Below are 24120 nucleotides of genomic sequence, written 5' to 3'. Positions count from 1 at the left end.
ATTTGTCCATTTCTTCCTTAGTATTTCTGTCCTGTCCATTGTAACTTCTTCTTTTTCATTTCTAGTTTTATTGATTTGAGCCCTCTCCCTGTTTTTCTTGATGAGTCTGGCTAAAGGTTTATCAGTTTTGTTTATCTTTTCCAAGAACCAGCTTTTAGTTTCATTGGTCTTTTCTATCGTTTTCCTTGCCTCTGTTTCATTTATTTCTACTGTGATCTTACGATTTTTTTCCTTCTACTAACTTTGGGTTTTGTTTGTTCTTCTTTCTCTAGTTGCTTTAGGTGTAAGGTTAGATTGTTTATTTGGGATTTTTCTTGTTTCCTGAAGTAAGATTGCATTGCTATAAACCTCAGTCTTAGAACTGCTTTTGCCGTGTCCCATAGGTTTTGGATCATTGTGCTTTCATCTTCATTTGCCTCTAGGTATTTTTTAATTTCCTCTTTGATTTCTTCAGTGATCTATTGGTTGTTTTGTAACATATTGTTTAGCTTCCACGTGTTTGTTTCTTGGGGGTTTTTTTTCTTATAGTTGATTTCTAATTTCATAGCATTGTGGTCAGAAAAGATGCTTGATATAATTTCAATTTTCTTAAATTTACTGAGGCTTGCTTCTTGGCCCAGCATGTGATCAATCCTGGAGAATGTTCCATGTGCACTTGAGAAGAATGTTTATTCTGCTGCTTTTGGATGGAATGCTCTGTAAAAATCAATTAAGTCCATCTGTTCTACTGTGTCATTTAAGGCCTGTGTTTCCTCACTGATCTTCTGTCTGGATGATCTGTCCATTGATGCAAGTGGGGTGTTAAAGTCCCCCACTACTGTTGTGTTACTGTCAATTTCTTTTTTTATGGCTGTTAGTATTTGCCTTATATATTGGGGTGCTCCTTGTTGGGTACCTATATATTTACAATTGTTATATATTCTTCTTGAATTGATCTCTTGACCATTATGTAGTGTCCTTGTCTCTTGTAATAGTCTTTATTTTAAAGTCTATTTTGTCTGATATGAGTATTGGTACTTCAGCTTTCTTTTGATTTCCATTTACATGGAATATGTTTTTGCATCCCCTCACTTTCAGTTTGTATGTGTCCCTAGATCTGAAGTGGGTCTCTTGTAGGCAGCAATATATACGGGCCTTGTTTGTGTATGCATTTAACCAGTCTGTGTCTTTTGGTTGGAGCATTTAATCCATTTACGTTTAAGGTGATCATCAATATATATGTTCTTAGAGCCATTTTGTTGTTTTGGATTTCTTTTTCTTTTTTTTGCAGTACGCGGGCCTCTCACTGTTGTGGCCTCTCCCGTTGTGGGGCTCAGGCTCCGGAGGCTCAGGCTCAGCGGCCATGGCTCATGGGCCCAGCCGCTCTGTGGCATGTGGGATCCTCCCAGACTGGGGCACGAACCCGTGTCCCCCGCATCGGCAGGCAGACTCTCAACCACTGCGCCACCAGGGAAGCCCTGGATTTCTTTTTGAAGGACTTTTTTCTTCCCTTCCTCTTTGTTCTCTTCTCTTGGGATTTGACGACTATCTTTAGTGTTGTGTTTGGACTACTTTTTGTTTTTTTGTATGTATCTAACGTAGATTTTTGGTTTGTCGTTCCCATAAGGTTTTGATATAGCAGTCTATACATATACAAGATTATTTTAAGTTGTTGGTCTCTTAATTTCCAATGCATTTCCAATATCCTGCATTTGTACTCTCCTTTTCTCACAATTGCTGGTTTTGATATCATATTTGTGTGCAGATGATTTCCTTCCTTTACTGTATGTTTGACTTTACTGGTGAGCTTTCTCATTTCTTGTTTCTAGTGTGTTCTTTTCTTTTCAGCCTACAGAAGTTCCTTTAGCATTTGTTGCAAAGCTGGGCTGGTGGTGCTGAATTCTCTTAGCTTTTGCTTATCTGTATAGGTTTTCATTTCTCTGTCAAATCTGAATGAGAGCCTTTCTGGGTAGAGTATTCTTGGCTGTAAGTTTTTCCCTTTCATCATTTTAAATATATCATGCCACTCCCTTCTGGCCTGCAGAGTTTCTGCGGAAAAATCAGCTGATAACCTTGTGGGAATTCCCTTGTACGTTATTTGTTGCTTTTTCCTTGTTGATTTTAATATTTTTTCTTTGTTTTTAATTTTTGTCAATTTAATTACTAAGTGTCTTGGTGTGTTACTCCTTGGTTTTATCTGCCTGGGACTCTCTGCACTTCCTGGACTTGGGTGACTGTTTCCTTTCCCATGTTAGGGATGTTTTCAGCTATTATCTCTTCAAATATTTTCTCAGGTCCTTTCTCTCTCTCTTCTCCTTCTGGGACCTCTATAAGGTGAATGTTGATGCATTTAATGTTGTCCCAGAGGTCTGTTAGCTTGTCCTCATTTCTTTTCATTCTTTTTTCTTTATTCTGTCCCACAGTAATGATTTCCACCATTCTGTCTTCCAGCTCACTTACCGTTCTTTTGCCTTATTTACTCTGCTATTGATTCCTTCTAGTGTATTTTTCATTTCAGTTATTGTATTGTTCATCTCTGTTTGTTTGTTCTTTAGTTCTTCTAGGTCTTTGTTAAACATTTCTTGTATCTTCTCAGTCTGTGCCTCCATTCTTTTTCTGAGATCTTGGATCATCTTTACTATTATTACTCTGAATTCTTTTTTTCAGGTAGATTGCCTATCTCCACTTCACTTAGTTGTTCTTCTGGGTTTTTATCTTGTTCCTTTGTCTGGGATATATTCCTCTGCCATCTCATTTTGTCTAAATTTCTATGTTTGTGGTCTCCTTTCCACAGGCTGCAGGATCATAGTTCTTCTTGCTTCTGATGTCTGCCCCCTGGTAGGTGAGGTTGGTCCTGCTGCTTGTGCAGGCTTCCTGGTGGGAAGGACTGTTGCCTGCCCTCTGGTGGGTGGAGCTGGGTTTTGTCCCTCTCTTGGGCAGAGCCGTGTCAAGTGTTGTGTTTAGAGGCAGCTGTAAGCTCAGTACAACTTTAGGAAGCCTGTCTGCTGATGGGTGGGGCTGGATTCCCACCCTGCTGGTTGTTTGGCCAGAAGCGTCCCATAGTGGAGTCTGCAGGCTGCAGGGTGGGGCCAGGCCTCATTGCCAAAATGGAGAGCTCACACTGATCAGTATTCTGAGCCCTCCACCGCCAGTGTCCTTGCCCCCACAGTGAGCCATAGCCAACCCCTGCCTCCCCATGAGACCCTCCAAGACCCTCAGGCAGGTCTAGCCCAAGCTCCTATGGAGTCACTGCTTTGTGCTGGGTCCCAGTGCATGTGAAATCTTGTGTGCATCCTCCAAGAATGGAGTCTTTGTTTCTCTCAGTCCTGTGGAGCTCCTGCACTCAAGCCCTACTGGCCTTCAAATTCACATGCTCTGAGGGTTCCTCCTCCTGATGCCAGACCCTCAGGATGGGGAGCCTAACATGGGGCTCAGAACTCTCACTCCTGTGGGGGAACCTCTGTGATATAATTATTTTCCAGTTTGTATGTCACCCACCGGCAGGTATGGAATTTGATTATATCGCAAAAGCTCCCCTCCTACTGTCTCTTTGTGGCTTCCTCTTTGTCTTTGGATGTAAAATATCTTTTTTGGTAGGTTCCAGCCTTTTTTGTCGAAGGATGTTCAACAGTTAGTTGTGATTTTGGTGTTTTTGTGAGAGGAGGTGAGCATAAGTCCTTCTACTCTACCATCTTGTCCAGAATCCTGATTTGCTAATATTTTACTTGGGATTTCTACTCTACCATATTTTACTTGGGATTTCGGTATACCTAGTGCTGACTGAGTTAGGTCTGTAATCATCTATTTTGTGCTCTCTTTGGCAGGTTTCCATGTCCAGGTTATACAGCTTCATTATAAAATTTGGGACATCTTCTCTGCTGTATGCTCTAGGAATTATCTGTTCCTGAAGTGTACAAAAGAACTTCCCTATGAAACTAACCAGGGTTCTTTGGGGGTTAGTAGTGCCTTTTTAAAAACAGCTTTATGGACTTTCTTTGTAAAGGAGCCGGTGACGTAGGTGTGCCGAGACACCGTGAATTGAAGAAAAAAAAAAAAACCTGAATAGGTCACCAGAGTAATTCAAGGTAAACTACAAATAAAGGATAACTGAGGCAGCAGAAAAAAAGAAAAAGAAACAGCTTTATAATTTATATACCAAAACTGCACATATTTAATCTATACAATTTGATGAACTTGTACATGTATACGCCTAGGATACCACCACCACAGTCAAGGTCACAGACATACCCATCGCCTCCACAAGTTTCCTTGTGTCCCTTTGTTTTTCTTTTGGTTCGTTTTTGTGGTGAGAACACTTAACATGAGATCTGCTGTCTTAATAGATGTTTAAGTGCACAACATAATATTGCTGATTATAGGCCCTATATTGTGTAACAGATCTCTAGAACTTATTCACTGCATAACTGAAAAGTAGTGCTTTAAAATGTTTTAAATGCTCTCTTCTTGATTCCATGTAAATACTTTAAAATTTCCTTTTAAGTGATTCATTTAATTGAGAGTTTCATGTTTATTACCTATAATTGAACAAAGTACTTCCATCTTTTTTCATCTCCTCTGTGTTCTTTATTTTTTTCACGAAACAAACTTGCCAGAAATTTGGCTATTTTATTCATTTTCACGAACATCCAGGTCTCAGATTTATCAGTTCCACTCTTTTTTGGCAAATTGATTCATTCCTTTCTGCTTCTCTCTCTCTTGATTCTTCCCTCACCTTCTTTAAGTTTACTCTGTGGTTGCTTGGCAGGCTTATATAAATAAATGGTGATCTAGCAGGAGCCCAAGTTTATTCACTCCCAGGTCCTGGCCTCCCACGTTCTAGAGCCCGGGCTGCTCTACCCCCGTCTCCAGCTCCCCACCAGTCCAGTGTTCCTAGCCCCACCGCTCTATCTCTGTCCTTCTGAATCATAGCCTCTTGAAAAATGCTCTGCTGTCTCTGCAGCTTGAACCCCATTCCTCTCTTTACCACAAATTCAGGGTATAGGAAGTTTTCCTAGATAAATCACTGTTTCTTCCTTCTGTGAACCAAGGGGAATCAGAGAAGAGAGATCCACTTCTGTGTTCTAAGCATTCCTCCAGATACGCCTTAGCTAGAGCCCCTTTTCCTTCATCCATCCCAAGTGGCCTGACCCATGACAAGGACCTTCTCCCACACCCTGGGACTCTCCCCCAGAACTGCAAACAGAGAGAAACCAAGGAAATGACTCAGATTTTATTATTGTTTGGTCTGTGTGTGGTTAGTCATGGGTGCCTCTGAGCTCATGTTATGGAAACAGCTCTGGCCACTCTGAAGGTGGGTTTGTGCCCTTTGCCAGCTATCCATTTGGCTTTGTCCTTGGCCCCCTACTTTGCCCCATAGGTCAACCAGAGGAAAGCCTTGAAACTCAGGCTAAGTTGATCAGATTATTACCAGCCTCCTGGGTTTTGACAGGACCTGCAGCATCTGTTTCTCACAATAAGGTAATAGAATTTTTCTTTTGTCCTCAGCCTACCCAAGCACAGATCACTAGAAATCTTCACGTTCTAGGATCAACATTATCACTTCCTTCTATATATGCGTCAGTTTGTTCCACCTCTAGTCCCAAGAAAAATCTCTCTCCTAACATACTGGGTCACTTTCTTTTTTTTTAAGTTATTTTTTTAAAATATTTATTTAGGCTGTGCTGGGTCTTCACTGCGGCACATGGGATTTGCGTCGTGGCATGCGGGATCTTTCAGTTGCAGCATGCGGACTCAGTTGCGGCATGTGGACTTCTTAGTTGCGGCATGCAAACTCTCAGTTGCAGCATGCATGCAGGATCTAGTTCCCCAACCAGGGATCGAATCCAGACCCCCTGCATTGGGAGCGCAGAGTTTTACCCACTGGACCACCAGGAAAGTTGCCCTGGGTCACTTTCTTTTATCGGACAATAGGAGTGTCCAGATAACTCTGGAAAAATGTAGTTGCTGGCTTCAAGGCAAAGAATGCATCTCCCAACTTTCCAAAAGGTGTATGATGTGGTTTTTGTTATTGTTGTTGTTTAGTTTAATATCCAGGTGCCTTTACAGAAGCTCTCATAAACCCTTTTTGGAAGTATATAGAGAAAAATGCATGAATAAGAGCCCCAAATTCCACTGAAAATGATAATTATTTTATTTCCTGGGCCCAGAGCTAGGGGTAGGAGGGAAGATCCTCCAGACAGTCCTCACTCCTTCCTGCCCCAGAGACAGCCCATGTAGGAAAGGCCAGAGGGTAGAGGGTACTGATGCTCATCTGATGAGTGGACCTGGTCACATCCCCAGCCCTGAATTTGACTGCCAGGACCCATGGGTGAGTCAGGAGCCAAGGAGGGCACACTTGCCTTTCACCCATGTTCCGGGGATGAGAAGTGGAAAAATAAAAATGACCCACTGGAAAACCAATGGTCTTCCCTAGAGCAGTGATGTAATTAGGAGCCCTGCCAGTCAGTGCCCATAAGTACTTTGTGAAGCACTTCCTGCAAGAAATTAAGCCCCTGTCCAATGGCTTTCCGATAAGAGAAATAATATATCTGAATTTTATTCATTCAGAAATAAATTTTGGCAGTTGTTGCTCTTTACGTGTAGCAGCTGAAACAGCCTTAAATATTTGGATGTCTCTCTGATCATATTTAGAATAATGATGAACGCCATGAATTACAGCGTACAAAGCCTGACATGTTTATTGTCAGCAATCCATTTTATAGCCCTTTCTTTTAGGGCTTGAGTTGCTGCAGGATGACTGCAAGCTGGTTACAAAGAGAACTCCAGAGTTGTCTCTCGGTTCAGCCCTCTGGGCAGGGTCTCAGAGTTGGACCACAGGCCTGAGGCAGGTGAAGGCCTTTTCTCACCAGCACTAACTCTCACCCACAGTGCCACCCGTCATCCGTGTCTATCCAGAGACCCAGGCACAGGAACCCGGAGTGGCAGCTAGCCTGAGATGTCACGCAGAGGGCATTCCTATGCCCAGAATCACTTGGCTAAAAAATGGCATGGATGTCTCAACCCAGATGTCGAAACAGCTTTCCCTTTTAGGTAAGAGCTCCGCTCGGTGTCTCTCTGCCATTATTCCCATCAAGTTCAAGCTGACGCTCTCCCCAGGAATGAAAATGAGAGGAGTGACTTGTTTCTAAGTCAGACGTTCGGGGAGCAAACAGATATCTCCCCCAGTTTCCCTGCTTTCTGGACTCACACAGATCTTTCTGAGCACAATGATGAGACGCTGTCAATCAGGTCCCAGGTCACCTGCAGTTCATTTCTGCTGTTCCAGCCCTTCCTGGGCGTATATCAGGGTACTGGCTGCCCTCAGCCCTGCTGAGGGGCTGTGCTTTTAACCTCAACACTCTCAATAGAAGGGAGAAGGGATAAGGATGGAGGTCCCAGCTGAACAGGCCGCCCTGAGCACTGTCCCTTCTACAGCCAATGGGAGCGAACTCCACATCGGCAGTGTTCGGTATGAAGACACAGGGGCGTATACCTGCATTGCCAAAAATGAAGTGGGTGTGGACGAAGATATTTCCTCCCTCTTCATCGAAGACTCGGCTAGAAAGACCCGTGAGTCCACGCTTGCTTTTGAGCTCCTCACTGAGCTGGTTGGGGGATGTTGGGTGGCAAGGGCCACAGCCACCAATCATGAGCCCCTTGAGACAGGGGTAAACCTCATATCCTTCTGTGCTCAAAGCTGGGGACAGAGGGTGGCCAGAGGTGGGTAGACCTTCCCTGTAAACCTAGACAACTCTGGAGGCATAGACAGGGAAACTCTGGACAGCAGACAGAACCCAGGACCACAAGGAAGCTCGCGTATCATATCCCCAGTTCTGCCTCCTACTTGCTCTGTCCCTCATCCACAAAAGTGTTCATGCTGACCACGCACCAGCTGCTGCTGCCCATCCACAGCCCAGGAACTGGCCTGTGCACTCTCACACACCTGTCTTTACTCCAGGGATTGTTGCCCACCAGGGGTGCTAAGCAGGCTCTCCCTCGTAGCTACTGCTCCCCAAGAGACCCTGCAAGGTTGATTTCATGGATATGGGTGTTAGACACGGTCTCTTTCCCTTGATCAAAGGCTCTAAGCTGAGTCTTTATCATCAAGGGAAAAAATCAGAAGTATTGCAGATGGTCCTCCTAGGGAGAATCCTAGCAGAAAACCAGCTTGGTCCTGGAAGTAGACCAGGAGGTCTGGGAGAGACGTTGCTTGCTCTTTATCATCCACAGAAGAGGAGAGTCCCATTAGCTTCTGTGATCCTGTAACCTGATTTATTAGGAACCAAAAGGGTCCTGAGCCCTGGAAGCATTTGTCCACGTCCAGCATCCCCCCTCAGTATTGCTGGGGCCATGAGTGGTGCAGGTTCTAAACATGATGGACTAGATACCAGTATGTTCATGAACTGAATCACTACAAGGAAGGTTCTGAAGTTGCTTTCTTCTTTTTTTTCCTTCCCTCCATCACATTCCTGCTTTCACCGTTCTCTGATGCTGCAGTTGCAAACATTCTATGGCGAGAAGAAGGTACCAAGCTTTCTTATTCTGTGTCGTGCCTGTGATCACGTGTGTTCATGGTTCCATAACAGGCCATCTTTCCATAAGCCACCAACAGCTTTTCCAGACATCAAGCAGTCCCCACAAGTGGGGTCCACTGGCCAAATCAGATGGGAGAGGGGAAGTCCATGTCAAAATCAAGTGGCACACTTGAGGCAGATTTAAACTTACTAGTGTCTTTAACGGACATTAGACGATTAGAATTTTTAAAACGAAAGTTTCCATTTAAAGCAATTTTGAAACCTCCACTAAAGCCAGCTTCTTAGCAGGGGTCCTGGTCAGAGCTGGGCCTTAGACTTTTTTCCAGTAACTGATACTGGTGTTGGGGTTTAGTGTATACTTTGAGGAAATGCTGAACTAAAAAGCTACCATGATTTCTGTAAATGTATGTTTACATGTATATTTCTAAATGAATGGGTTTTTAAAATTTATATCTATCTAACAATCTGTAGATATTAGGTTGGGCCATACAAAATTGCCATTTTTGTATATCAAAAATGGTCTAATAACATGGCTCCAAAAATAGCGGGCACATGTGGGTGCTGGGTTAAAGAGCCCGAGTCACTCTGTGGGGTGTACATGCATTCGTGGACCCCAACCCTACCTATGAACCCCTCCACCAGAGAGTCCAAATCCCCTGAGGTAACTTATTCTCCAGCTAGGTGGACAGAGGGACGGTATGAGAAGCAGCAGAAAGCACCATGCAATTTCGGGGCTAAGCACTAAATTTCCTTCTTTAAAACCCATCATATTTCCTCATATTTTTTCCTTAAGAACTTCCATGTTACCTACAGTCTAGCATATGCACGCATACACGCACTCAGAGTAATTTCCTGAATGTCAGGCACAAATGCTCACACAGTAAGTCTGGGAGCGAAACAAAGGCAGAGCCTGGGAAATGAGGGATTGCTGCCCGTGGGCTTCAGGAATCCTCAGAAGGAAAGTCAGAGCAGCAGTTGCTAATCATGGACAGTGGTCCCTTGACACCGCCTGAACTTAGTCCCTAGGCCACAGTGCACACAGAGAGCGTTGGCTCTGTGTCTTTAAAAGGTGTTTTCTGAGGGGTGTTTCCAAATTTCTAAAGTGGAGACCTGCAGAGAATGCAGGAGGCCCTGGAAGTGTTAAATGCAGCTCTGGAGGCCCAAAGGGCAACTTAAGACCCACAGCTGCCTCGGGGCTTTAGGCTGGCTGATGCTGCGCTAATATTGGACAGCCCAGCAGCGAACAAACTCCATCACGCCTGGACAGCTAGCTGCTCATACCCCTCCCTGCTCAAACTCCAGGCCTGGAGATAGGGAAATATAGAAGCAAAAGCAAAGAAGCCAGCAGGGCTCCAGGGCGCTGTCAGCTCTCAATAGGAGCAGTGAAACGATGGGCGCAAAGAGGCAGAGAAAGCTCCTGTGTGCCCCCTTGGTCAAGCTAATCACAAGCAGAACCTTCCAGGGGCTGGCTCGTGAGGCCAGCTCTCTGGTGAAGTCAGTTATTTGTGGAGCAAGGCCTTGTTGAGCCTCACATTGCACTGTCGACTGTGACAAGGCCCGGTGCTCAGCCTGCAGTGTAACCACAGCTGCAAAGCCCACGTGGGCTCTACGAAGCTCTCCATCTCATGTGGGTTCTTCCAGCTACTGATTTTCAAAAAACCTTGGGAGGCTATTGCAGGGTGTGTGGTCTTGCAGGGACTTGGATCCCCTCTGGCCCCTACAGGTTTGAGTGAGAGAAGCGTGCCAGGTGAGAGTGTACAGAAGAGAAAGTCCTCCTGGAGACAGGATAGATTGGGGTCAGAGCGAATGTGTACTACCTAGCCCACTCCAAACACTGGGCTGCCGTGTAGGAGGCGCTGGCCTGCTTCATTGGCCTCTCAGGACAGGCTGCCCAGCACTCCAGGATTCCCACTGGGACTTATGCAGTGCTCCTGTGTGCTCCCAGTTTCTGAGAGGCTGGCTTCTAGCTATCTTTAGTGGCAGGAGCCCTCCTGCCCGGAGCCCCTCTCAGCACAGAACCAGAGGCAGGTGAGATTGTGTCACACAGTCAGGGACCTCTGTCCAAACTGGGAACCACAGGCACTGGTGAAAATGACCTGCAGAGCCCCTGAAAGCAAGTGGAACAGTGATTCCTATTTGCCTGTTTTATTTTCTAACTCACTAAAAACTTACCCAGCTAGTCAGTTAAGTCAATACACTGGTTTTCTCAGCATGACTGGAAAGAGAGAATTTTCCACATAGCTAATTCTCTTAGAATCCATAGCAATCTTTTCAATGTTTTACCTTCAAATGAAATGAAGGGAGGGAGGAAGGGGAGGGGAGAAAGAGGGAGAACTCTAGACCTTGCCCACCCTTGTGCCATGTGGACCTTTTATGGAGAGCAGGGTGAGGGGACAGAGCCCAGGGCTGGGGCACGAAGGCACAAGGCCTCAACCGAGCCCCTCCCCGTCTTGGACCTCGGGTTCTTTGTCTTTAAAATAAGGAGGCTGAACTAACTTGTCCCCAAGGCCCCTTCTCTGCCGGTCTAAGGAGATTTCTCCCCAAACAGTCCTGGGCTGGGATGGGGGTGCAGGCAGGTGGCCTAACCAGGCTGTGGGCTCCGTCGCCTGGCCTGGGGCTGCTGTAGGGAAACTGGTAGGGCAGATGTTGGAGCAAACTGTCTTGAAGGAAGGGCCACGGGCACAGACAGGCCTGGTTTGGACAAAGGAATACCAGCCACAGCTTGCTTAGGCCCTCACATCCCAGGTAGCAGCACGGTACATAAATGTGTTTAAAAAAAATAAAAGCCTTTGCTTTTTTGGCATCACCTGATCTATTCTGATTTGACTGGTTGACAAGGACCATGGGAGACTTTGCCTTTCAGAACAGAAAAGGTCAAATGTATGTCAAAGCCAAGGCTATCACTTATTTGAAAACTTGGGTTGGCGGCCAGCCCTGGATGACCTGGCACAGGTATGCGTGTCTGGGAGGACAGCCTGGGGATTGCAGAGCCCTCGGTGTACATACTGATTCGCAGCCCTCGGGCACTCGCTCCCCACATACTGCCTGCTCATCTCTCTTCACCCCACCTCGACCAGGCCTTGTACTCTGTGCCTGTATCAGACGCAGCCAAGCTGTAGGTTTCATCTGTGCCTGATGTGGCATGTGACCCTGCCTGGGGACCAACTGCTAGGAGGGGCATAAGTATGGCTGTGCTTCTCCTTGCAGGTCTCAGTGTGGGAAACATGTTCTACATCTTCTCCGACGATGGTATAATCATCTTGCACCCAGTGGACTGTGAGATCCAGAGGCACCTCAGACCCACGGAGAAGATCTTCATGAGCTACGTAAGTGTCTGTGCCTGGGGCACGTCCACCTCACACACAGCATCCTGAGAGGCAGCCTTTCACCATGTGTGCCACTGATTTCTTAAATTCCATTTGCTACATGCGATGTGGCTCCAGATGTGGTTCAAGGCTAAGGAAGGAGTACATGAGGCTTAAACTCTCATTCCTTCCTCCAGCGGCCACTTGCATGCACTGAGCCTGAGGGGAGGCCCAGGGCGGACGGATGGGTTCCTGGCCTCTGCGAGTTTGCAGTCAAATGACGGAAACAGAAGTGTGAACAGACAGCTGCCAAACAAGTGCTGCTAGAAGGATGTGTAAGGTGCACTGGAACATTGAGGAGAGAGGTCTCTCCAGACCTTGGGGGACAAAGTCAGAGAAGGCTCCTGGGGCAGGTGATGCCTGAGCTCAGCTGTGAAGAACAGGTGGGAATTGGTGATGGGTTTCGAAAGGAAATGTCATGAATATGGAGCACAGAGGCATAAAACATCAGGTCACATTCAGGGAACCGCAAATATTCTCTATGCCTGGAAGGACGAATGGATGTGGGAAGGGCCTCAGATTTACGATGACAGTAGGTAAGGGTCAAAGCTGAGGAGTTCTCATGGGAAGCACTGAAGAACTTCAAGTGAAGGATGGCCAGGATCAGGGTGCTTTGGGACCTGTGCAGGGCCTCACGGCGGGTAATGATCAGAAGGGTTGCACTAGAAACACAGAAGGGGGTGAAGAGGCTGTTGTGATCACCCAGGTGAGGGTGGTGACCTGGGTTAAGCCAGTGGTGGTGGGAATGGGAAGCACTGAGTAGATTTTAGAGCTTGGAGGCCCTCAGTGGCCTCCAGGGAACAAGGGAGCGAGCTTGAAATGTGTGAATGGCCCACACATCAGAGCTGCTGTGAACAAATAAGAGGCCAGGTAGAAAGTGGCAACGTGACATGCAGTGGGCAGAGGCAAAAGAGATGATTGCGGGTAGCAGGTCCAGAAAAGCCCTTCCAACCCTCAAGACCCAGCTGTCAGGAGGCGTCCTCCAGAGCTGTGCTCCCCCGGCCCACAGCTCTGTCTCTCCCACCGGTATCCCACTCGGCGTTGTGTTGGTGGTTTCTTGCTCGAGGTCTGACCTCTTCTTCTAATCCCTAGCGACTTGAGGGTAGAAGTATGGCATTAATCCAAGAGTCATCTAAAAGCCCCCACATGCCCTCTCCTTGAAGACAGACAGTGGATAAAACTGGGGCACAGGAACGGGCTTGGAGCTAATGGAGCAAGTGGGCCTGGCCCAGACAAGTTCCTGAAACAAGTGTGTTGCATTGCTGTCCTGACTGGTGGTGTACCTCAGAGCGTCGCATTTCTCACATTTGCAGCTTGGAAGCAGCTGCTTTCCAGGCTATTTCCTTTGAATTAATCGTGTTTTAAAGTATTACCTCTGATAAGTTTTCCCTCCACGTGATAGCCACAAAACCATCGAGAAAGAGTGGTCCTAGTAAATTTCTAGCAGTTAGGTTTGAATAATTGTAACCCATCACATTGGCACTAATTTCTCATACATTTGCAATAAACCTAACCTGTAGCTTGTAGGGGACATCTCTCAAATCCTAACCAGGGTTCAGTTTTCCGAAGAAACTGGAACAAGACACAGTAAGAGAGGTCTCGTAGGCATTTCAGGCAACACAAGACCTCCGTGAGCTATGGAACAGTCCCAAATAACATTTTCCTCATCTAAAAAATGTCTAGAACCTCACAGGAGGGTTACAATGAGCTGACCCTCTTTCTCAAGTGCTGAGTGAGTAGGAGGTTGGCATCTCATCTCCGGCCCCTCTGCTGGAGGAGATGTCCACTTTGCCTAGCAGGAAGTGGCAGGATTAATAGGGCACAGGCTTTAGAACAGGATCTGCACAGGTGGGTTCAGGTCCCACCTCTGTCACTCAGCAGGCTAAGTGGCTTTAGAAAAGTTACTTAACCCCTCTAAGCCTCCGTTTTCTCACAGGCAAATGGGGGTTCTTGTGAGGATTAAATGTGATGACAGAGAGTGGCAAGTGTAAAGGGAGAAAGACCTGTTTCAAAGCTACTGCAGCCATTTAGGAAAGAAACGGGGCTGGAGATGGAAAGTAGAAGAACTCCGAGATTTAGGAGGCAATCTCTGTAGTCCTCGAGGACTAATTCACAGTGACTTGTGTGGGAGAAGGAAGAATCAAAGATGGTGTTCCTGCTTTGGACTTGGCTGACCAGATGCTGATGAGGACCCAGAGGAGGAGCAGGGATGGAGGCGAGGACCGGTTCAGATGCGGATGGTTGTGTATGAGGTGACTGTAGGGGAACCACGTGGGAACTGGGGAAGGTGGTTCTGAGCCAAAGACAGATCTGGGAGCCATCAGCATGAGGGTACTGACGAAAGCCCGGATGGGAGACCCAATCGCCAAGGGTGCATGTGAGTGATTTGAGTCGGGCGCCTAGCACAGAACCCTGGGAGGCATCAGCAGTTAAGGGGCAGATGCACCGAGAGGAACCACAAAGGTTGAGACAGTGTTGGACACGAGTCATGAGGAGAAACATGAGAATGTGTATCATGGAAGACTAAGGGAAAAGAAGGTCCCCCTTTCTCTCATTTATTCATTCAACAAATATATTTTAGGCACCAATTCTGTGTCAGGAGCTTTACTAGGTGCTAAGAGTATGGCAGTGAGCCCAACAAAGAGCGGGCTCTCAAGGTGTTTACTATCTAGTGAAAAAAGAAAGACTAAACATAGGTAGACAGACAAATGCAGAAGGTCAAGTGGTAGATGACAAACGCAGCAAGGTGAGGCAGTGAGGATGCCGGGGCGCTAAGCTAGGTGAGACCAGAGAGGGTGTCTCAAGACGACGACACGTAAGCTGACACCCAAAGGACATGAGGAAATAAACCCGGTAGACATCTGCTGAACAGCCAGCTGCACGGGCCCTGGTGCAGGCGGGCGGCGTGAGTGCAGAAGAGCAAGCATGCCGTGTGCACAGGGAGGATGGGAAAAGGAGGAGAAAGGCAGAGGTGGGCAGAGGAGCTAGAGTGTTCAGGGCCTCGCTGGCTTCAGGGAAGACTTGGACCCTGTTCTGAGCAAGAAAGAATGTTCCTGTGGTGGAGGGAGTTGAGCTGACTTGTGTTTCACAGTGATCCCTGTGGTTTCTGTGTCAAGAACAACTAGCAGGAGGCCAGGGTGGAATCAAGGAGCACAGTCTGAATGCTGTAGCGGTTACTCAACGGACAGATGTGGCTTGAGCCAAGGTGACAGAGGTGGCAGTGGTCGGAAAGTTTAATTCTGAATATATTCTTGAAGGTAAAACTGAAATGATTTTTGATGCATTGGATGAAGGCTGAGGGCATGGGGAGAGAAAGCAGTCAAAGATGACCTGAAAGGTTTGGTCTAAGGAATTAAAACAAGGGAGCTGCCATTTATTTGAGTGGAATGAGCAGGATTGGGAGGCAAAATTGAGAGTTGATTTTGGACTTATACATTTGAGATGTAAATTAAATAGCCAAGTAGACCTAGGAAGTGGCTAAGTCTGGAGTTCCGAGAAGAGGACTGAGTGAAAGATATGAATTTGGGAGTTGTAAGCACGTAGATTGTGTCTAAAGTCATAGGCGTGGATTAACAAAGATTAGCAAAGGGAGTGGATTTTAGAGAAGTCGTCCAGGAGCGACCTCTGAGCATCCCGGCATCTAGAGATCAGCAAACAGAGTAGGACTGAGCAACAGAGAAGGATCAGCCACTGGGGAGGATGGAGGGAAAAGAACCAAGGAGTAGTCAAGACGCTGTCAGATGATGCCCCAAGTTCAAATAAAATGATGGCAGAGCTTGAATGTAATAACTGAGAAGTCAGCCTAGAGCTTGGTGAGAACACCACCAGCTATGTGCTGAGGACTAGAGCCAGAGGATTAAGGAGCTTATGAGAGGTGAGGAAGCCGAGAGTGCACAGGTAACTCCTTCAGGAGTCTGGTCATTGACAGAAGTTGTTTATACGATGGATGGGGATGAGGAAAGGGAGAAGGTAGCTCGCAAGAGTGGAAGAACACGGACCACGCAGCTGCTGATTGAGAGGCCGGCAAAGGGAGTTACAGCCTCAGTAAGAGCAGGAGGAGGTGAAAGATGAACGGAACGTGGAGTGAAAACCTGGTGGTGCGGGAGGGCTCACGTGCTGTGCTCTTTGGATGTGAAGAATTCCGAGACAGAAAGAAAGGGACAGAGCAGGGTCGGGAAGAGGGAACCCAGCAATGATGGGGGAACAGGAAATTAAGAAGACATATGGCAACCTATCTCCTTTACAGGAAGAAATCTGTCCTCAAAGGGAAGGAGGCGCCACCCAGCCCTGCCAGTGGGCCTCAGCAGTGAACGTCAGGCACCGCTACATCTACGTGGCCCAGCCCGCCCTGAGCAGAGTCCTCGTGGTCGACGTGCAGGCCCAGAAAGTCCTCCAGGTACATCTCTCTGAGGGAGGGGGGAGCTTGCAGTTCTGGGGCACAGCCAGCCACATCCTTCTTTGTTTTCTGCACACTCCACAGCTCCTAGGAGAGGTGGTCAGAAGTGGGAGGGAGCAAAGAAGATTCATGTGCATTTTTCATCAAGTATTTATTGCCTACTATGTGCCAAACTTTGGTCTAGGTGCTTGGAAAACAGCCATGAATGAGCAAGTCCTAGAAATTATATTCTAGCTGGGGAGACAGACCATAAATCAGAATTTTAGGGGCTATGGATGGTAAGAGCTACTTACAGGTTGAAAGGGGCAGAGGAACTGGAAGACTGTTGTTAAGCGGGCCTCACTCTGGAAGTGAACAGAACCTGAGATCCGAATGCCAGGTGGGACTCCCGCTCTGGGAGCAGAGGGAAGGCCAGTGGGACTGGAGCACAGCCAGGAAGGGGAGAGTAGGATGTGGCGAAGTCAGGGGTAAACAAAGGCCAGTGAGATAGCCAGACATTCAGGTGCTTTAATTAGGGGAGTGACATAATCTGACATTTTTAAAGAGTCAATCTGCTGCTCAGTTAAGGGCAGACTGGAAGATAGAGATATTGGTCACTGAAATAATCTGGGCAAGATGATGACAGCAGTGGAGGTGGTAAGAAGCTATCAAAGTCTTGCTGTGTTTTAAAGGTAGACCCCGAAAGATTTTCTGCTCGATTGAATGTAAGGTTTGAGGGAAAGGAATAATAATAATTGTAATAATAATAATAATTTAAGCAACTGTACAATGGTGATGCCATTTACTATGTGTGGTGGGATGAATAATGGCCCCCAAGATGTCCACATCCTAATCCTCAGAACCTATGAATGTCACCTTGTGTAGCAAAACGGATTTTGCAGGTATGATTAAGATTTTTTTTTACTTTATTTTATTGGCGTATAGTTGATTTACAATGTTGTGTTAGTTTCAGGTGTACAGCAAAGTGAATCAGTTATACATATACATATATCCACTGTTTTTAGTTTTTTTCCCATATAGTTCATTACAGAGTACTGAGTAGAGTTCCCTGTACTATACAATAGGTCCGTATTAGTTGTCTGTTTTATCTATAGTAATGTGTATATATCATTCCCAATCTCCCAATTTATCCCTCCCCCACTCTTTCCCCCCGGTAACCATAAGTTTGTTTTCTACATCTGTGACTCTATTTCTATTTTGTAATAAGTTCATTTGTATCATTTTTTTAGATTCCACATGTAAGTGATATCATATGATATTTGTCTTTCTCTGTCTGACTTCACTCAGTATGAGAATCTCTAGGTCCATTCATGTTGCTGCAAATGGCATTATTTCATTCTTTTTTATGGCTGAGTAATATTCCTCTGTGTGTGTGTGTGTGTATCACATCTTCTTTATCCACTCCTCTTTTGATGGACATTTAGGCTGCTTCCGTGTCTTGGCTATAGTAAATAATGCTACAATGAACATTAGGGTGCATGGATCTTTTCAAATTATGGTTTTCTCCAGATATATGCTCAGGAGTGGGATTGCTGGATCATATGGTAAGTCTGTTTTTAGTTTTTTAAGGAACCTCCATACTGTTCTCCATAATGGCTGTACCAATTTACATTCCTACCAACAGTGTAGGAGGGCTCCCTTTTCGCCACACCCTCTCCAGCATATATTGTTGGTAGACTTTTTGATGATGGCCATTCTGACCGGTGTGAGGTGATACCTCATTGTACTTTTGAGTTGCACTTCTCTAATAATTAGCGATGTTGAGCAGCTTTTCACATGCTTCTTGGCCACCTGTACATCTTCTTTGGAGAAATGTCTATTTAGGTCTTCTGCCCCGTTTTTGATTGGGTTGTTTGTTTGATATTGAGCTGCCTGAGCTGTTTGTATATTTTGGAGATTGATTCCTTGTCAGTCGCTTCGTTTGCAAATATTTTCTCCCATTCTGTGGGTTGTCTTTTTGTTTTGTTTATAGTTTCCTTTGCTGTGCAAAAGCTTTAGAGTTTCATTAGGTCCCATTTGTTTATTTTTCTTTTTATTTTCATTACTCTCGGAGGTGGATCTAAAAAGGTCTTGCTGCAGTTTATGTCAAAAAGCGTTCTGCCTATGTTTTCCTCTGACAGTTTTAGTGTCTGGCCTTACATTTAGGTCTTTAATCCATTTTGAGTTTATTTTTGTGTACGGTGTTAGAGAATGTTCTAATTTCATTCTTTTACATGTAGCTGTCCAGTTTTCCCAGCACCACTTTTGAAGAGACTGTCTTTTCTCCATTGTATATTATTGCCTCCTTTCTCATAGATTAGGTGGCCATAGGTGTGTGGGTTTAACTCTGGACTTTCTATCCTGTTCCATTGATCTATATTTCTAGTTTTGTGCCAATACCATACTGTTTTGATGACTGTAGCTTTGTAGTATAGTGTGAAGTCAGGGAGTCTGATGCCTTCAGCTCTGTTTTTCTTTCTCAAGATTGCTTTGCCTATTTGGGGTCTTTTGAGTTTCCATGCAAACTGTAAACATTTTTGTTCAAATTAAGTATTTTTAAATGGGGAGTTATCCTGGATTATCTGGGCAAGCCCTAACTGCAAGCACAAGTATCTTCATAAGAGGGAGGCAGGAAAAAATGTGACAACATAGAAGGAGGAGGCAGTTTAAGGACTAAAGCAGGTTTGCGACACTGCTGGCTTTGAAGATTGGAGGGAGAGGCCATAAGCCAAGGAATGCAGCTCTAGAAGCTGGAAAAAGCAAGGAAATGCATTCTCCCTTAGAGCCTCTAGAGGGAGCACTACCTTGCATACATATTTATTCTGCCAGTGAGATTAATTTTGGACTTCTGTCCTTCAGAACTGTAAGAGAATAAGTTTGTGTTGTTTTAAGCCACCAAGTTTGTGGCAATGTTACTGCAGCAATGGGAAGCTAATACACTCTGATAGAGGCTTTGAGCAAGGCAGGGGATACAGGTCATGAAGCAGATACAAGGGAAAATTAGTAATTCAGCTTTAGATTTGTTAAGCTTGAGCTGCCATTTTATATATATATACATATGCAATTGGATATATAGGTCTGGAGTCAAAGGAGAGGTCTAGGCTGGAGATATGAATGTGGGCATCATCCCCATGTGAACTGTGTTAAATCCAGTTAACTGGAGGAAATCATGGAGGGAAGCACAGATAGAAAAGAGGCCAAGGTTGGAGCCTTGAAGTATTCCAACACTTAAAGATCAGGAACGAGAGAGGAAGCCAACAAAGGAGACCAAGAAGGAGTAGCCTGAAAGGTAGGAAGAACATGAGGAGAGGGTGGTGTTCCACAAGCCAAGAAAAGAGTTTTTTAAGGGAGAGTTAGGGGCCAGTGGTGTCAAAGGTTGCTGAAAGCATTTGTATGTTATGAAGACTGAAAACTAACCATTGGATTTGGTACCACATGGATCACCTTGGTGGGAACAGATAGGACTATAATGGCAGAATGCAAGCCTGAGGGGGTGGATTCAAGTTAGAATCAGAGGGAGTAGAGATGGTGAATATAGACAACTATTTTCAGGGGTTTTGCTATAAATATGAGAAAAAGTAGACAAATGAGGGAGTAGCTGGAAGAGGATGCTGAAGAAACTTTTAGAATAGGTGATATTACAGCACTTGTATGCTAATGGGAAAAACTTCTCCCACAAGTCTTCCCTTTCTTCTGCATCATCGAAGTAGGCCGTAGTCAGTGGAATCCAGACCATACAAGTAGATATGCTAGCCTAAGATAAAAGCACATTCTTTCATCATAACAGGAAGAAATAGAAAGTATTCAGACACGGGTGCAAATAGGTGATACAATTGGTGATAGCTGGATGACCTTCTCTTCTGGTTGCCTTTATTTTCTCAGTGAAATAGCATAGACGGAAAATTATCACCAAGGCTGGAGGTCTAAGGAAAGAGGTAAAGGATGTGAGATTGAACTGACCAGGGAAATGTGATAGGACTGCAGGGCAATAGTGAAGGCCCACTTAAGGATGAGGGGTGCAAATGTAAAGTCAGACCAGTGAGGAGGGTTGTATCTTTTTTTTTCCCAGGAATGTTCAGCTGCCCAGGTGCAGGATCATTGTTGGGAGAAAGTTGTATAAAAACCAGAGTTGTGGTTGTGGTTTCTCCTGAGAAATATGATAGACTTTCCAGCTATCTTTTTGTTATTGATTTCCCTGGCCAGAGAAAGTACTCTGAATAATTTCAATCCTTTGAAATTTATTGACGCTTGCTTTATAACTCAGCTTATCAACTTTCATAAATGTTCTATGTGCACTTTAAAAGAATGTGTAAGGTAGATTTTACATATGTCAATTATGTCAAGTTGGTTTATTGTATTGTTCAGATATTCTAAGTGATTTTTTTGTCCACTTAGTCTACCAGCTGCTGAGAGACATGTTGAAGTCTCCCACTGTGATTGTAGATTTATCAAGTTCCATCCATTTTTGCTTAAAAATTATAGTATCTTCCTCGGGGGGGAAGACTTCTTTCTTCTTACAAAATATCCCTCTTTATCTCTGGCAAAGCTTCTTGCCTGAAAGTCCATTCTGTCTAATATTAATATAGCTAAATCAGATTTATTTTGATTAGAGTTACCATGGTATAATGTTTCCATTCTTTCACTTTCAATCTTTCTATCTCATATATTTAAAAAGTGATCTCTTATAAAGCCACATGTATTTGGATTTTGGCTTTTATCTAGTTTAATAATCTTGATCTTTTACTTGGATTATTTGATCCATGTATTTTTGATGTAATTATATGGTTATGTCTACCATCTTACTGTTTTTTCATTTGACCTACCTCTTTATGGTGCTTTCTTCATCTTTTAGCTTTCTTTTGGATTAGTCAAACATTTTTGTTCTATTTCTCCCTCTATTAGCTTGTTGTCCATGCATTCTTTTATCATTGTTGTTATTATTACCACCACAGAGATTACAACATGCATCCTTGCCTCAATACCGTCTCATACAAATTATTGCTTCACCTGCCCAATAATGATAGAAACTTAGAGCACTTTAACTCCTTTAACCTTCCTCCTGCCTTTGGCACTACTGTGGGAATGAATTTTAATTCTACATGTAATTTAACCCCACAAGACATGACTATTATTATTATTTTGTACAGTTGATAGTCATTTACATTCACCCACATATTTACCTTTTCCATTGCTCTTTATTCTTTCCTGAAGTACCTAGTTCTGTCTGGGATCATTTTCATTCTGACTGAACAAGTTTCTTTAATAGTTCTTTTAGTGCAGGTCTGCTGGCAACAGATTCTCATCATTTTTGTTTGTTTGAAAATTTTCCCTTTATTTGTAAAGGATATTTGCACTGGATATAGAGTGCTACATTGGCAGTTAAATTCTTTCTGCATTTTAAGATGCCGTTTCCGTTATCTTCCATTGTTTTTGTTAATAGGTCAACTGTCAGTCTTACTGTCTCTCTTTTGAAGATAATGTATCTCTTTTTTTCTCTCTGGCTACTTTCTAGATTTTCTCTTTGGTCTTTAGCAGTTTTACATGCCCAGGTATGGTGTTCTTTGTATTTATTCGATTTGGGGTTCTCAGAGGTTCTTAAATGTGTGGATTAATATCTTTAATCAGACTGGAAAACTCTCAACCATTATTTCTTCAGATATTCTGCTGCCTCATTCTCTCCCACCTCTTCCTTGGGAACTCTGAGAGAAAAAAAGTTAGACCTTTCCATTGTGTCCCACACATCTCTTTCACTCTTATTTTCCATCCTTTTTGTCTCTCTGTGGTTCAGTTTGGGCATATGCTATCAACTTGTCTTTCAGTTCAATAATCCTATCTTCCACTGTGTGTAAGGTATATATAACAAAACCTATTTATTGAGATCTTAATTTCAGGTGTTGCATTTTTTCACTTTTAGAATTTCTGCTTAATTCCTTTTATATACACAATTTTTAAATTATTTTTTTACAGATCACCTGTGAGTCTGTTTCTGTTGTCTTTTTTATGTTGTTTTCAGTTATATAAGCTGTACCTTGGAATGCCTAGTAATTTTTTCTGAATGTCAAACATTCCATATTACATTGTAGAGACTTTAAATGGCTGCCATCCACTGAAGAGGGTTTACCTTTTTCTCTGCTAGGAAGAGAGAGTAGAGAATGAATCACTTTAATCAAGTACGAAGTTGAATCAAGGCTGAGTTGCAGCTTTCATAAGGCTTAGTCAGTCTCTGATTCACTCCTAGTTAGGTAGCCCTTCAGGTCTTTAAACTGAGAGCCTGGTGTGTTCTTCAGGACCTTTTCCCTTCCATGTCTTTGCTCCTTAGCATATTGAGACTGTGGAAAGCTCTGTTCTGAATGTAAGAGATTTTTAGTTTAGGTTTTCAGTCTCCTACTCCATACCACTTCAGTCAGAATGAGAATATGAAAAATGATTAGAGAAAGTTAAGCAGAAAGGAGAGATAATGCCTGCAGTCTAAACTTTGGGGAAGTTTGTGAAGAGGGCAGACAAATGGGATACCTGGAGGAGAATGTGTAATCAAGAGGGTTTTTTAAAGAGTGATAGAGAAAATACAAGAAACTAGAGATAGTGTCAGAATGGTATCATTACTGGTGAGAAAAGAAGCTCTGGGTAGAGGAAGACAGTGCCAGATCATAAAGCCTTTGGTAAATGAAGGGAAGCAGCCAGGATGAGAGGATCAAGGAAGAGTAGCTGGAGGCATGAACAAAGGACCTGGGATGTGTGAAGTATAGGAAAATAGAAACAGCCTCTACTTGAGGCTTCAGGGCAGAGGAAGTTTTAATTAGAGCAAGAAAGTACAAGGAGGGCTTCCCTGGTGGCACAGTGGTTGAGAGTCTGCCTGCCGATGCAGGGGACACAGGTTCGTGCCCCAGTCCGGGAAGATCCCACATGCTGTGGGGTGGCTGGGCCCGTGAGCCATGGCCGCTGACCCTGCGTGTCCAAAGCCTGTGCTCCGCAACGGGAGAGGCCCACGTACCACAAAAAAAAAAAAAAAAAAAAAAGAAAGTACAAGGAGACTTCAAAGATGGTGATGACTGGAGAAGAAATATATTTCAGCAGGGATAGGCAAAATCAAGAGTTCAGATTTGTATAAAGTTGTGGTCATCAACAGAGGAATGAATTCTAAAGTCATCAGAGTGTAATGGGTTATTTGAAGCCATGTATTGAATGAGCTCACCCAGGGAAAGGATATAGACAGAGACAAGATCAAAGACGAAGACGGGGGACATGCCACCATTTAGAAGTCAGGATGAGGAAGAGAAGCCAGGGAGATGGGAAGCTGAGTGAATAAAATGTTTCCAGAAGGGAATGGTTAACCATGTGGAATCCTGGTGAAATGTCAAGTTAGAGGAGGATCACATAGTGATCTCTGAATTTGACATGAAGCTCTAGAGCAGTTCAGTGGAGTGGTGAAGACAAACAGTTAAGAGGAAGTGGTTTCAGGGACTCCATAGACTCCATAGACATTTCTTTAGAGAAGTTTTAACCAGTGGGTGCAAAGATGGTTTTCCCCCAAGATCAGAAAGGCTAGAATATGGTGGACTGAAATTTCAGAAATTTGTTGACAAGGTTTAAGTTATGGTGGCTGCAGTGGGGAAGAGGAAAAGATCACTGAAACCAAGAAGGAACTGAGAAAGCAGGGCTTTGAATGAAAGCACCACAGTTGGGGACTCAGGGAGGGACAGAGAAAACAGCATCTTTAGTGAACAAAGGGAGTGACTAGAACTTTGGCCAATGCCAAAAAGAGCAGGGGTCATAGTGGCATAACAAAACAGTTTTGGAACTTATAAAACTACATTCTGAGAAGTAGAAAAGTCACCATTTGACAGGGCCACTGGGGAAGCTCTGTCCT

At 44.5% G+C, this 24120-nt stretch overlaps 1 protein-coding gene across 6 annotated transcripts in view; it reads left to right on the top strand.

Moving 5' to 3' along the window:
• The window catches only part of FSTL4 (follistatin like 4), a 731471-nt gene that overhangs the window by 693596 nt on the left and 13755 nt on the right, over positions 1 to 24120 (top strand). For 4 of the 6 annotated variants that reach the window (XM_060091934.1, XM_060091937.1, XM_060091935.1 and 1 more), the window contains 5 exons: positions 6868 to 7029; positions 7414 to 7548; positions 8476 to 8502; positions 11721 to 11839; positions 16125 to 16274. In XM_060091934.1, coding sequence (XP_059947917.1) covers positions 6868 to 7029; positions 7414 to 7548; positions 8476 to 8502; positions 11721 to 11839; positions 16125 to 16274 — 593 coding nt within the window. The remainder of the gene's footprint in view (positions 1 to 6867; positions 7030 to 7413; positions 7549 to 8475; positions 8503 to 11720; positions 11840 to 16124; positions 16275 to 24120) is intronic. The other 2 variants (XM_060091938.1, XM_060091939.1) reach the window with 2 other exon arrangements.

Source organism: Mesoplodon densirostris, chromosome 3 (genome assembly GCF_025265405.1).
Source record: "Mesoplodon densirostris isolate mMesDen1 chromosome 3, mMesDen1 primary haplotype, whole genome shotgun sequence".
Lineage (NCBI taxonomy): Eukaryota > Metazoa > Chordata > Mammalia > Artiodactyla > Ziphiidae > Mesoplodon > Mesoplodon densirostris.
This window is presented reverse-complemented; position numbering and strand designations above follow the sequence as displayed.